Source organism: Caenorhabditis remanei, chromosome III, assembly GCF_010183535.1.
Source record: "Caenorhabditis remanei strain PX506 chromosome III, whole genome shotgun sequence".
Classification (NCBI taxonomy): Eukaryota; Metazoa; Nematoda; class Chromadorea; order Rhabditida; family Rhabditidae; genus Caenorhabditis; species Caenorhabditis remanei.
In genome coordinates, this window is record NC_071330.1 from 14317887 (window position 1) to 14331817 (window position 13931).

At 40.6% G+C, this 13931-nt stretch overlaps 6 protein-coding genes across 6 annotated transcripts; 2 read left to right on the plus strand and 4 right to left on the minus strand.

Annotated features, from left to right (window-relative positions):
- Positions 1–295: 295 nt before the first annotated feature.
- On the minus strand, positions 296–1329 carry GCK72_011316 (uncharacterized protein; the record flags this gene model as incomplete). Its single annotated transcript, XM_053728366.1, has 2 exons — positions 296–934; positions 1159–1329. 2 exons carry the CDS (start codon positions 1327–1329, stop codon positions 296–298), a joined length of 810 nt encoding a protein of 269 aa, XP_053587943.1.
- Positions 1330–1882: 553 nt separating this feature from the next.
- GCK72_011317 (uncharacterized protein) lies at positions 1883–3139 on the minus strand (the record flags this gene model as incomplete). Its single annotated transcript, XM_053728367.1, has 3 exons — positions 1883–1959; positions 2193–2922; positions 2969–3139. The coding sequence occupies 3 exons, from the start codon at positions 3137–3139 to the stop codon at positions 1883–1885; spliced, it is 978 nt and encodes a 325-aa protein (XP_053587944.1).
- Positions 3140–5082: 1943 nt separating this feature from the next.
- Positions 5083–6700, minus strand: GCK72_011318 (uncharacterized protein; the record flags this gene model as incomplete). The annotated part of the gene is made up of 4 exons (XM_003094156.2): positions 5083–5338; positions 5385–5659; positions 5720–6379; positions 6425–6700. The coding sequence occupies 4 exons, from the start codon at positions 6698–6700 to the stop codon at positions 5083–5085; spliced, it is 1467 nt and encodes a 488-aa protein (XP_003094204.2).
- Positions 6701–8269: 1569 nt separating this feature from the next.
- On the plus strand, positions 8270–8775 carry GCK72_011319 (uncharacterized protein; the record flags this gene model as incomplete). Its single annotated transcript, XM_053728368.1, has 2 exons — positions 8270–8514; positions 8562–8775. The coding sequence occupies 2 exons, from the start codon at positions 8270–8272 to the stop codon at positions 8773–8775; spliced, it is 459 nt and encodes a 152-aa protein (XP_053587945.1).
- Positions 8776–9313: 538 nt separating this feature from the next.
- Positions 9314–13757, minus strand: GCK72_011320 (uncharacterized protein; the record flags this gene model as incomplete). Its single annotated transcript, XM_053728369.1, has 7 exons — positions 9314–9542; positions 9587–10080; positions 10131–10288; positions 12050–12231; positions 12279–12396; positions 12778–12805; positions 13575–13757. 7 exons carry the CDS (start codon positions 13755–13757, stop codon positions 9314–9316), a joined length of 1392 nt encoding a protein of 463 aa, XP_053587946.1.
- On the plus strand, positions 10368–11540 carry GCK72_011321 (uncharacterized protein; the record flags this gene model as incomplete). The annotated part of the gene is made up of 4 exons (XM_053728370.1): positions 10368–10427; positions 10659–11072; positions 11120–11277; positions 11357–11540. The coding sequence occupies 4 exons, from the start codon at positions 10368–10370 to the stop codon at positions 11538–11540; spliced, it is 816 nt and encodes a 271-aa protein (XP_053587947.1).
- Positions 13758–13931: the final 174 nt, after the last annotated feature.

Consider the following 13931-nt stretch of genomic DNA (forward strand, 5'->3'; position numbering starts at 1 on the left):
ATAAAAATAAAATAAAAATTTGCATAATGTCGGTTTCTCTTCCTATATACACAGAATCATTTTTACAGAATGATATCGAAAATTCTTCTATTCAGTTTATTCCTACTGTCGATTTCTACATATTTCTCTGTAGAGACTAGTTGAACAGTACGGTGGTCATTGGTAATTTGGTATATTCCTGTTCCGAAACAAAAATGACCAAGGTCTGTTCTTCACGTCTCTGAGGAGATTGTTATTGGTCAAAACACAATGTTCAACGAATTCACTTCATTTAACACAATTCAAATAATAAGAATCACTTTATTGAAGCCATCACTCCAGCGAGATCGTCAAGAAAATGTTTATCTTTCCAGGTGTTAGGCAATCCAAGGAGCTCGTTTCTCTGGTTCCGATGTCTGCTTTTCTCCTCCATCTTGTTGACTGCATTCCTGATTTTGGAAAGGGTCGCATTATTTTTGAAACGTTGGATCAGTAAGTCAAAATATCTCTGATTGTCTTCTCCAATGCATTGTCCCATCGGATACCAAGCAGCTTGAATTCTTGCTCCGAAGTTTTCCTCCTCCCGATTTTTTGGCTCTTCTGCTCTCGGCTCGGCACGATTTCTAGCAAGATCCTTCGCATCTAGTCGGTATCGGAAATTGGGGGTAGTGTCAGGAACAACAGGAGCAGGATCTGGGCTCTGGCTCATTAAAATCTCATAGATGTGTTGAAAGCTCTCAAACGAAAATATCCATGCAAGTGCTTGAAGCCAATTCTCGATATCAATAGCGGCAGACACTATATAAATATGAGCAACGATGAGAATAAAATGGGTTTTGGTAAATTCCGAGAGACGTTGAGTATTTTGACGCGGACTATCATGAGGTATGAACCACAGGAAAGAATATATACTGCCAGCATAGATTAACGCGTTGAGTTGAAGCCTAGACACAGTCTGAAAGGGGCATCGTTAGCACTGTAGATAACATAGTTGTCCGGAATCCGGATTCCGGAAATTCCGGATTCCGGAATTCCGGGGTTTTTTTTTGACATTCCGGTTCCGGTTCCGGATACCGGATTCCGCATTTCGAAATTTTGATTCCGGTTCCGGATTCTGGATTCCGGAAAGTGAAAAATCGCATTCCGTACAACTCTAGTAGATAAGTAATCAGGGCTTACCTCTTCATCGAATCCTGAATAATACTGTAAATATCTGGATCTCATCGCTAATATTATCACTGCCGCGTATCCAACCAGCAACTCATTTCTACGCCGTTTTACCTCGTTGACTTTCAGAATTCGATGAATATAACGAATCAATTCAAGACATGAACCCACTAGGGTGACCATCGCGGTGTACCCCAGAATTATGTTCACGTATTGGAGATCATTCAGACATTCACTTTCAGGTACCAATAAATAGTGTGATATCGCTGATGCAAAGAATATTAGGAAAACGATTTTGCGGGTGATCATAGCGACTCGTAGAGACTATGAGAATAAATTAATTAAACCAGTAGGAAGGTTGCCGAGGAGACAGAATGAATGGAAGGACTGGGCAGTCTATGACAGCAAATAGAGGATGACAAAGTGTTTTGGACAGGAAGACCTGCAAATGGGCCAGTAATTGTGGAGGGGAGATAATGAAGAAATTGGTCAGTGAGAGACAATGGAGAGCAAATAAAGAGAAAAATAACAGATGATGTGACAGATAGCGGCAGATGTGTGTGTGTGTGTGTGTGTGTGTGTGTGTGTGTGTGTGTGTGTGTGTGTGTGTAACCTGGGAACATTCGGGTAGAGAGCAAAGGGGACATTTGAATTTTGTCAGATTACATTTCCCAAAACCACAAAAATTGCCCGAAAATCGAACAATCAAAATGAAATCCAGCATTTCACCTAAAAATTACGGTAGCAGCACTCCTTCTGACTCGGATAAGATCTGACCAGGATCCAACACTATCCTTACAGTAACCCACGGTCCTAAACCACTTGAAACAACTATAATCTTGCTCAAAACACAATGCTCAACCAATTTACTTTATTTAACATAATTTAAGTAAAAAGACAACATTTAGAAAATAAGAAAACATTTATAGGGTAAAATATTGGAGATACATTACTTCATTTATCATTTCCGCGGCATCCGGCAATCCGGCATCTTCCAATACACCGAAAACAAATAATGTGGCCACAAGTAAAAAATCTCGTCCTACCATAACACATGGTGCAAGCGTGTTGGGAAAAAGGTGTTATGATAACTCTAGCTTCTGGATTACTGTACCCTTTCACGCCGAGTGAACTCAGGACGTCAGCGAGATCGTCGAAAAAATCATCGTCTTGCAAAGTGTTCGGAAATCCAAAGAGTTCGTTCTTCTGGTCTCGATGTCTGCGTTTCTCCTCCATTTTGTTTACTGCATTCCGGATGTTGAATGGGGCCGCACTATTTTTGTAGCGGTGGATCAGTAGGTCAAAGCATCTCTGATTGTCTGCGCGGAGACTTTGTCCAATCGGATACCAAGCAGCTAGAATGTTCGCTCTGAAGTTTTCCTCCTCCTCCTGATTGGCAGGTACTTCTGTTCTCGCGCGATTTCTAGCAAGATCTCTTCTCACTTCCCGGATCATTCTTTCCCTCTCATTCAAGCGATCTCGAATGTTGGCGGTAGTGTCCGGAGCAGTAGGAGCAGGCTCAGGGTTCTGGCTCACCAAAACCTCAAAAATGATCATAGAGCTCGCAAAAGAAAGTATCCATCCAAGTACTTGAAGCCAATTCTCGATATCAATAGCGGCAGACACTACATAATTATGAGCAACGATGAGAATAAAATTGATTGTGGTAAATTCCGAGAGACGTGGAGTATTTTGACCATCATGAGGTGCGAGCCATAAAAACAAATACATGCAACCAGCATAGATTAGCGCGTTGAATTGAAGTCTGGACACAGTCTAAAAGGGATATCGTTAGCACTGTAGATAAGTAATCAGGGCTTACCTTTTCATCGTATCCCGAATCACACTGTAAATATTTGGATCTCATCGCTATTAGGATCACTGCCACATATCCAATCAGCAACATATTTCTACACAGTTTTACCTCATCGACTTTCCGAATTCGATGAATATAACGGATCAATTCAAGACATGAACCCACTAAGGTGACCATCGCGGTGTATATGAGAATTATGTGGATGAGAATTTGAAGACCATTCAAACTTCCACTTTTAGGTATCAATAGATGGTTTAATAATATTGCGGAAGCAAAGAATATTAGTCCACCGATTTGGCGGGTGATCATAGTCAGACAAGGAGGCAGAATGAAGGCAAGGACGAGACAGTCTATAGCAGATGAAGTTGTATTTCGGGCGGGAAGACCTGCAAATGTACCAGTAATTTGGGCGGAGAGATAATAATAAGTGTGTGGAGAGCAAATAGAGAGGCGGACGACGTAGAAGTGTGGGATAATCAGGGGAATCGTGACAGAGGGGGGGACTAAAGACTGCGTGAGGAGAGGAAGATCGATCTCAGGTGGAATCAGGGCAGTGAAAGAGAGTAAATAAAGATGGGAGTAAGAATCGGGAGAAGAAGTGGCTGAGGGAAAATGGGTGACGTGGAAAGGCGGATTCGTTGGCTTGAGAAGTGACGGACGACGACGTAGGCCTTCTAGGACAGCAAATAGAAATGATGACGTGGCAGGTGTAAATTAGGAGGATAGTAGGTGGTGAGGGATTGGTCAGAGACAAAGTGGGGAGAAAATAGTGGGAGATGACGTCACAATAAAGGCACAAAAAAGCCTTTACCGAAAATCCAAGCCAGCCACTTGATGAGAGATGATGCATGCTTCATCGGAAGTTATGATATGATAATTTTGGTAGACTGAAAATGCCGGAAAAGTTTTCACAGAGCCAAAACCAAGTTATTACTGACTTTTTGACGTCGCCTAAGCAATCTAATTTCATCTTAAAAAACATACATAACTTGACAATCGATTACTATATAAAGTCCAAGAAATTCAAATGTTGCCTTTCCACCCCCTAAAATTTTACGGTCCTGTCTTCCTTAAGATCTACTCTCCATCTTCCCAGGACACCGCCCGCAAAAACACACAGACACAACATCTGTCACATCATCTAATCGTATGCCCTAATTGATCTTCGTTGTGTTCCCCCCAGCACCCTCTCAGTTCACATTAGAGAATCAGATGATGAATAATTTAGGATAAAGTTGATGATAGATGCGTGGTCATTAATCTGATAATTGGTGCTCAGAATACCCAGAACACGGTTAGGCGGCACCCAAGGTGATTCCCCTTCAGTTACCGTAAACCATAAGTGCATTTTGAACAGACTGGAATGCAATATATGCTACGTGGACTACAGTAAGACTAGAATCCCCAGAGTTTTTAAGGAATGTGGACACTCTATTTGTGATGCGTGTGCTGGCCGACTGCAGAAACTCAATCGCAACTTTTCACATGTGGTTTGTCCTACCTGTAACAGAATCACACATACAAACAGCTTTAAGTTACCAAAGAATTATGCTCTTATTGAATTGATGGAGATGTTGGAGCACTGATTTGCACAACAATTTTTCCAAATAATTTTTTGCAAGAAATTGCTTTTAAATATTGATAAATGTGTTAAGGAAATATTGTTTGCATTCACACCTTGGAATTCAGGTCGGGAACGATGTAGAAAATGGCTAGGTTTGAAGCAAACACAATAAATACAGTAATCCGGACTTAAGGCACACTGATATTCGCGTCAAGACCCAACCACTTCAAATCTAGTGATGTTTATACTTTTCTGGACCGTTGCGAAGAGTTGATTCTGGTTATATGGGTCCTGAAACAAAATTGAGTGTTACGGTAGTTCAATGTTTTCGAAACATTTCGAAAATCTGTAACTTTCGAAATATTAGCCTGTAGGGACTCCGTCCAGGAAGACGTCAATGACGTTAACTTATATACCTGCTACAGTAACCGGAAAACGAGCGGAAAACGTGTTTTGAAACAGTTAAAGTTGTTGAAGTGAAATATCATTAATAATTTATTACTGTCAATTGTATCAATTCAAAAATAAAATTTTACAAAAAAAGATTTTTAAAAATTCAAATCCCAATAATTTCCATCAACGCATAGTTCTTTGGCATCTGCTGCACGGTACCTTGTAGTACTGTATTCTCCCGACAGAATGGGCATCTAATGGACCTACTGGCTATGTAGTATGCATTGAATGGTTTACTAGTACCTCTTTCCAACAATTGACCAGCGCACTCCTCACAAATCGTGTGCCCACACCCTGTGAGCATTCTCGGAGTCCTGGTGGTACTGTACTCAACAAGACAGATTGTGCATTCATATCCGCTGAAAATTGTGTATGGATTATGGGCTACTGTACTTTTATGGTTACCTTGGAACTATCAAATCACTCCAATAAATATTCCAATACTCATGGATTCCCACAAATGACAAAATCCACATTACAGCTTGCATCAAACAAATCACGGATGTCTCTGCTGTATAGTTTTTTATCAATAAAAATATCATAGCTCCGTGAGTCACTAGAAAAACTTTGTGTATCTTTTGGAATGGTGCTGGTAGTTGGTAGAGGGATGAGCGGAGATATGGTAGGTAAAAGAAGACAAAAGCAGAGCCAAGCATGATGAATTGCGGGAAGAGTATTCCCTGAAAATGATCTTCTACTATGTGTACATTGAAATTTATTTTTTGTTGTTAAAAACTTACCTTCTCATCAACTTTCAATGAACTCATCAAAAACGTGGACACGATTGGACACATCACAGCTGCTCCATTCCCAATCAGCAACTCAAATTTAATTCGTGTAGCCTTCGAAAAGTCACTGAGGACAAGGATAACTCCAGAAGATGCAAGAACTGACAAAAGGATTGTAGAATATAATATGAAAATAAAAAGTACGAGAGCATCAGTGTAGTATGCTGGTTGGAGTTTGTCGATTACCAGATAAGCTAGAAAACTCCAAACAAGGAGAGGACAAACGTATTTGATGAGGATCATGAGGGAGTGGGCCTCCTCCTCCCGATTGTCAGGCATTTCTGCTTTTGCTTTTGCACGATTTCTAACAAGATCCCTCTCATCTTGTCGGGTATTATCAGGAATAGGCTCAGGGCTCTGGCTAACCAAAATCTTATAGAGGTGTTGAGAGCTCGCAAAAGAAAGCATCCATGCAAAAACTTGAAGCCAATTAAACACATCAATAGCGGCAGACACTAGGTAAATATGAGCAATGACGAGAAGTATCTGGGTTTTGGTGAATTCCGAGGAATGTGGAGTGTTTCGATGTGGAGTACCATGAGGGATGAACCACAGGAAGGAATATATACTGACAGCATAAATTAACGCAATGAGTTGAAGGCTGGACACAGTCTGAAAGGGGTATCGTTAGTACTGTAGCTTATAAGCAGAACTTACCTTTTTATTGTATCCCGAATAATACAGTAAATATCTTGATCTCATCGCCCATAGAATCACTGCCATGTATCCAATCAGCAACTCATTTCTATGCCGTTTTACCTCATCGAATTTCAGAATTTGATGAAAAAAACTGCTTAATTCAAGAAGTGAACCTACTATAGCGACCGTCGCTGTGTATCCGAGAATTGTTTTCCAAGTTCCACTTTCAGGTAATAGATGGTTTAATATTGCTGAGGCAAAGAATATTAGTGGAACGATTTTGCGGGTGATCATTGTCAGGCAAGGAGGCATAATGAAGGGAAGTCTATGGCAGATGAAGGTGTATTTTGGGCAAGAAGACCTGCAAATTGGACCAGTAATTTCGGAGGGAGAGATAATGAAGGAATTGGTCAGAGTGGGAGAGCAAATTGAGAGGAGGACAACGGAGAATCAGGGGAATAGTGCAGAGGAAAGACTAATGACCGCGTGAGGAGAGGAAGATCGATCTCAGATGGAATCAGGGACAGTCAAAGAGAGAAAATAGAGATGTGAGTGAGAATCGGGAAAAAAAGTGGGTGAGGGAAGACGGATGACGTGGGAAATCTGATTCTGGGGATTCGTTGGCATGAGAAATGACGGACGACAATTTGGGCCGTCTAGGACAGTAAGAAGGAATGGTGACGTGGTAGATGAACGAGATTTGGCAGGGAGGACCTGTATATTTGGAGGATAATAAGTGGAGACAATGTGAGGAGACAGTAGTGGGAATAATGGATGACGTGGGTAATAATAAGAGCAGAGGGAAGATGAGTATAGAGAACGGTAGCCACAGGAGTCTGAGAATGAGTGCTAATAGCAATCCGCTGAAATCCGCAAAAAATTTAATCACATTTCAACAGAATTGATCTTAAAAAAACGCGACAGTTCAAAATTTACCAAAAATGCGAAAAAACGACATAAATCGACTGGTCAATTAAGCTGTGTATCAAAATGGCACAACAAAACAGCGAATTGAAAAAAATTTATGAAATTTGAATTTGCCTCCAACTCCAGTGGAGCGCAGTACTCACCCTCAGATGAGTACTGCGCTTTTTGTCTTAGTTACCGTAACTAGCAAGAAGACAGATGTGGCCGGTAGATGAGGCGGGAAGACCCCCTGGGAAAATTTTGGCATTTCTGTTCACGTCGTCACAGTACCCTTCATTCACTCTCAAATGATCCCCATCAAATACGTTTGTCCTCTCCTTGTTTGGAGTTATGCAGCTCATCACATTTTCAACAAACTCCTACCGAAACAAACTCCTGAACAACCTATAGGTATATTATTTTTCATAATTTTTTTGGCAGCTTATGCATTCTATGGAGTTATCTGTTTTTGCTGTTCACTTTTCGAAATTAATGAGGCCAAACTGCATAAAATTGAGTTGCTGATTGGGAATGGAGTAGCTATACTGTGTCCAATTTTGTCCAGCTATTTGAAAGTTGATGAGAAGGTTAGTTTTTAGTACAATATATAAATTTCTATAATATGATTGTTTCCAGGAAATGTACTTTATACAATTTTTCTTGCTTAGCTCTACTCTTGTCTTCTTTTACCTTCCATATCACCGCTCTTCCCACTATCAACTACCAGCACCATTCCATAAGATACACAAACTGCTTCTAGTGACTCACGGAGCTATGATATATTCTTTAGTGATGAAACAAAAAGCTGATGGGACTTGTTTCATGCAAACTGTAATGTGGATTTTGTCATTTGTGGGGATCCATGAGTTTTGGAATATTTTTTGGAGTGAATTGAGAGTAAGAAGAGAGAATGTGGAACCACCTGTCATCAATAATCATATTAATACAATAATAACCATGAGTTTATCTCCATGTCCATGGAATTACGAAGAGGATTACGAAGAGAATCACGAAGAGGACGAGGAGGAACCCCCCGTTCCAGAAGCCCCCACTCCAGAAGCAGACGACGATTTTCCAGACGACGTGGAGGAGGAACCAGAAGTGCAGAATGATGGTCAAAACGAAGAGGAGCACAATCTAGATGCACTACACGAACGTCTTCGGAACATGGCCAGAAATCCTCCCATCTTTGAACAAGACGCGTAAGAGACTACAGTAACCTAACTACAGTAACCCCATTCTTTTTCAGCACCGACTGCATCGTTTGTACCAATGGCTACAGTACCACTTGTTTCCCCGTCGTTCTCAGATGTGGACACTCGATTTGTGAGGAGTGTGCGGGAACGTTGTTGGCTATTGGTGATGGTTTCATTCATTGTCCATTCTGTCGATCGGTCACTATGGTATACGGTAGTGTGCGAGAGCTGCCAAGGAACTATGCGTTAATGCAGAGGATTGGATGATAAAAGTTTAATTTTTGAATTGATTGTTTTGAATTGTTGCAACAGGAATAAATCATTAAAAATGTTTTACTTTAGGTTTTCAGTTTGTGTGGGTTACTGTAGCGGGTTCACGTCATAAAAATCTATGTGAAATCTCACCAAACCCTATTTTTCATAGAAAATTCTATAAATTTCCTATATTTAAAGCCTGAAATCCCTCCCTACCGATTGATATTCAAAAAGTACTGACTTTTTTAGCGTAACTCACTCAATTTAGTGTCATGACCCATTAAACTTGTATATTCGAAATCAGACGGTTCAGAAAAGTAGAAATATCACTAGGTTTGGTTTGGTTGGGTCTCGACGCGAAAACTACAGTACCTTGCGTCCGGATTACTGTAGGTATCGTGGTGGGACCTTCAAGTTATTTAAGAAAATTACAAACGTACAGTAGCTCCACAACACTTTTGCCGACCTGAATCCCAAAGTGTACTTTTATAGAATCATTTATTGAATAGAAATTCATACAAACAATTATTCGGAACAAATGTTGTGTAAATCAGTGCCCCAACTTCTCCATCAATTCAATTAGCGCATAATTCTTTGGTAACTCGGACCCAATCGTATATGTGCTTCTCTGACAGGTCGGACAAATCACAAATAAAAAGTTATCCACGATGTTCTGCAGCCGACCAACACACACATCACAAATCGAGTGTCCACATTCCTTGAGGATTCTGGGAACTCTTGTCTTACTGTAGTCCTCCAAGCATATATTGCATTCTAGTCTGAAAAAAGAACTTATGGGTTACTGTAACTAGAGAGGAATTACCTGAGTTGCTGTCTTACCAGATTCTGAGTATCCTGCGCTGGTGGAGCTTCAGGAGCGACTGGGAGCCGGGCAGGTGTGGAAGCGGAAGTTCTGGCGAATAGACGATCAATAAAATTCTGAGTACCCTGAGTCGGTCGATCTTTCAGATCTACAAGGCGCTCCGCAACATGCAACTTTCCATTGTAATCAATAACTAGAATTGGATAATTATCTTTGGCAAAATTTTGACATAATCTCAAATCAGTCCTATAAATACTCCAAAACTCATGGATCCCGACAAATGACAAAAGCCACATTACAGCTTGCATAAAACAAATCCCATCAGCTTTTTGATTTTCCACCAAAAAATATATAATAGCTCCGTGAGTCACTAGAAGCAGTTTGTGTATCTTTCGGAACGGTGTTGGTAGGTTATAGTGGGATGAGCGGAGATATGGAAGGTAAAAGAAGACAAGAGCAGAGCCGAGCAGGATGAATTGCGTGAGGTACATTTCCTGGAAATATTCATTTTATAGAAATTCATTTTTTGTTGTTAAAAACCTACCTTCTCATCAATTTTCAATGAGCGCATCAAAAAGGTGGGCACAATTGGACACAGTATAGCTACTCCATTCCCAATCAGCAACTCAATTTTATGCAGTTTAGCCTTATCAATTTCGAAAACTAGACCGCAGAGAAGGATTTCTCCAAAGAATGCATAAACTGGCAAAAAGATTGTGAAACATAATATAAGAACAAGTTTTTCGAAGGCTTGTGTTGGTTGGAGTTTGTCGATTACCAGATGAACTACAAAACTCCAAACAAGGAGAGGACAAACGTATTTGATGGGGATCAAAGAGATGTGAGAGGGGGTGAGAGTGAATAAGGGGTAGTGAGGTTAGGAAATGACAGTTTCCCCAGGAGTCTTCCCGCCTTATCTACCTGCCACATCTGTCCTCTTCCTAGTTACGGTAAATAAGGCTGGAGGCACTCACGTCATCTGTTATTCTTTTATTCTCCATTTCCTCCCCAATCGTCTGCTCTTATTGATCTCCGTTGTATTCCCCCTCACCACCCTCTTAGTTAACTTCAGAATCCGAGGATAACCAGCAAGACTGCCGCCTTTCTGCACGTTGCTTTGACTTTCCTACTCTATCTGTTGATTGGGCCGACCAAATATGCTTACTTGCTCCCGGCATGTACTGTAATGTGCATTATCTCGGCGTTCGAAATTATTAGTTTCATTCGAAACATTCAAGATGACCAAGACATGGATGCGAGGAATCAGAGAGCTCCAGAAGCTCGTGATGGTCCACAAGCAGTTGAAATCGCCCCTCAGGAAAACAATATTGAAGAGGTTGCGGATGCAGAGGAGGTTAATGCGGACCTGAGAATTAATGAGTTACGAGAAGAAATTCGTAGAGACATCCAAATGATACAAGACGATCCGAGAATGCCGCTTGAGCAAACAATGATCATTTTGGATAGAATTGATGATACATGGAGGGTCATTAATTTGATTGGATTTGATAGAAGGAGGTTATGGGAACAAAGATAAGGCAACAAGGAATTGTTGGTGCCCAAAACAATCGTCCAGTTGCAAGAAATCCAGTTCCCGAACCAGATACTCAAGATGTCGTTGCCCGGCTCCCAGTTGCTCCTGAAGCTCCACCCACTCAGGATACTCAGAATCCGGTTAGACAGCAACTCAGGTAATTCTTCTCCAGTTACAGTAACCCATAAGTTCATATTTTTCTGACTAGAATGCAATATATGCTTGGAGGACTACAGTAAGACTAGAGTTCCCAGAATCCTCAAGGAATGTGGACACTCTATTTGTGATGTGTGTGTTGGTCAATTGCAGAGAGTCGATCGCAACTATTTTATTGTGAATTGTCCTACATGTAGGAAAAAGACATTTACTACTCGCTCCAAGTTGCCAAAGAATTATGCGCTGATTGAATTGATGGAGTAGTTGGAGCACTGATTTACACAACAATTTTTCCAAATAATTTTGTGTATGAATTTGCTTTTGAAATTTTTGATAAATGTTTTAAAGAAATATTGTTTGCATTCACAGCTTGGGATTCAGGTTGGGATAGGTGCTGTGAAGCTAGCTACTGTACCCTTTGAAGGGTTGAAGCGATTCCACCATGATAACTACAGTAATCCACCACGATAAGTGCAGTAATTTAATTGGTCCTGAGACAAAATTGAGTGAGTTACGGTAGTTCAATGTTTTCAAAACAATTCGAAAATCTGTAATTCTCTAAATATCGATCGGTTGGGGTTCAGATGACACATGGATTTTCAAAATGTTCTCTTATACCAGGTACTGTAACCCACACGAGCCTAAAAACCGATAGTTGTTAAACTGAAACAACATTAATCATTTATTCCAGTGGTATCAATTCCCAAAACAAAACAAAAAATTTACAAAAAATTCAGATAAATAAATGATCCCGGCGCCTCTCACTACAGTACCCTCACGACAGAATGGGCATTGGATAATCCACATGGACATGGAGAATGACACTGCTCTACTAACACTATGTTCCAACAATTGACCAGCGCACTTCTCACAAACCGTGTGTCCGCACGCACTGAGCATTCTCGGAATCCTGGTGGTACTATACTCAACAAGACAGATTTTGCATTCATATCCGCTGAAAATTTGGTATGGGTTATGGGTTATTGTAGTTTATGTGGTTACCTTGGGGTCTTCATGAGCTGCTCCATATTTCGAAGAAGTTCGTGTGGTGCTTCTAAACTGTGATCCTCTTCATTTTGACCATCATCTTGGATTTCAGGTTCTTGCTCTTGCTCCACGACTGGAAAAAAAAAAATCGGCTTCTGCACCGGGAATGTCCTGCTCCTCTTCGTAATCCCTATTCGGAGAGTTCCCCCTCAATCTCAAATCACTCCTATAAACACTCGAAAACTCATGGATCGCCACAAATGACCAAATCCACATTGCAGCTTGCATAAACCATATCCCGGCGGTCTCTGCTCTATAGTTTTTTATCAATAAAAATATCATAGCACCGTGGGTCACTAGAAAACGTTTGTGTATCTTCTGTAACGGTGCTGGTAGGTGATAAAGGTCTGACAAGGGAACCTTTTAAGTGGGAGTTAACGCCAGCGAAAACGACCTATACAGGGTGAAAGAGCATGTTTGAAAACCTATAAATCAACTTTCAAAAGTTGCTTACGTGACCTGTAAGTGGCTGAAATCTCGACCTGAAAATCGACCAATTTTACCATTGATTTATTGTATCTCCTACCACGTTTATAAAGACTTCGGCGGCAGTATAAAAACGTGTTCGAGTGGCGCAGGTGGTTAGAGCCTAGGAGGAGAACAATTTTGCGCTGGTTCGATCCCCTCTACTGTTTTTTTTGTTTGATTTGTTTTTTTTCCTTTTTTCAATGTTTTTTTTTGGCAGTTAAATATCATTATAGTTTTTCGGATTCCACCATCAACGTGATTCTTTTCAGAGTCCCTTTTAACTGTTGATTTTAAGAAAGATCTGCCGGTTGGCAGGTGCCGCGAGGTGGAATCCGAAAAACTATAATGATATTTAACTGCCAAAAAAAAACATTGAAAAAAGGAAAAAAAAACAAATCAAACAAAAAAACAGTAGAGGGGATCGAACCAGCGCAAAATTGTTCTCCTCCTAGGCTCTAACCACCTGCGCCACTCGAACACGTTTTTATACTGCCGCCGAAGTCTTTATAAACGTGGTAGGAGATACAATAAATCAATGGTAAAATTGGTCGATTTTCAGGTCGAGATTTCAGCCACTTACAGGTCACGTAAGCAACTTTTGAAAGTTGATTTATAGGTTTTCAAACATGCTCTTTCACCCTGTATAGGTCGTTTTTGATGGCATTAGGTACCACTTAAAAGGTTCCCTTGTGAGAAAAAGATATTTGGAGAGTAAAAGAAGACAAGAGCAAAGCCAAGTAGGGTGAATTGTATGTTGTGCATAATCTGAAAATGAGAACTTACCTTTTTATCGTATCCCGAATAAAACAGTAAATATCTGGATCTCATCGCCCATAGGATCACTGCCATGTATCCAATCAGTAACTCATTCTTACACCGTTTTACCTCATTGCCTTTCAGAATTCGATGAACATAACGGATCCCTTCAAGACATAAACCCGCGACGGAGACCGTCACGGTATACATGAGAACTGTGTAGATGAGATATAAGGGGACATGAAAACTTTCACTTTCAGGTATGAATAGCTTTTGTAATATTGTTGAGGCAGCGTATAATAGGGGAACGATTTTGCGGGGGATCATTGCTAGACAAGGAGGCAGAATGAAGGAAAGGACTGGACAGTCTATAGCAGATGAATG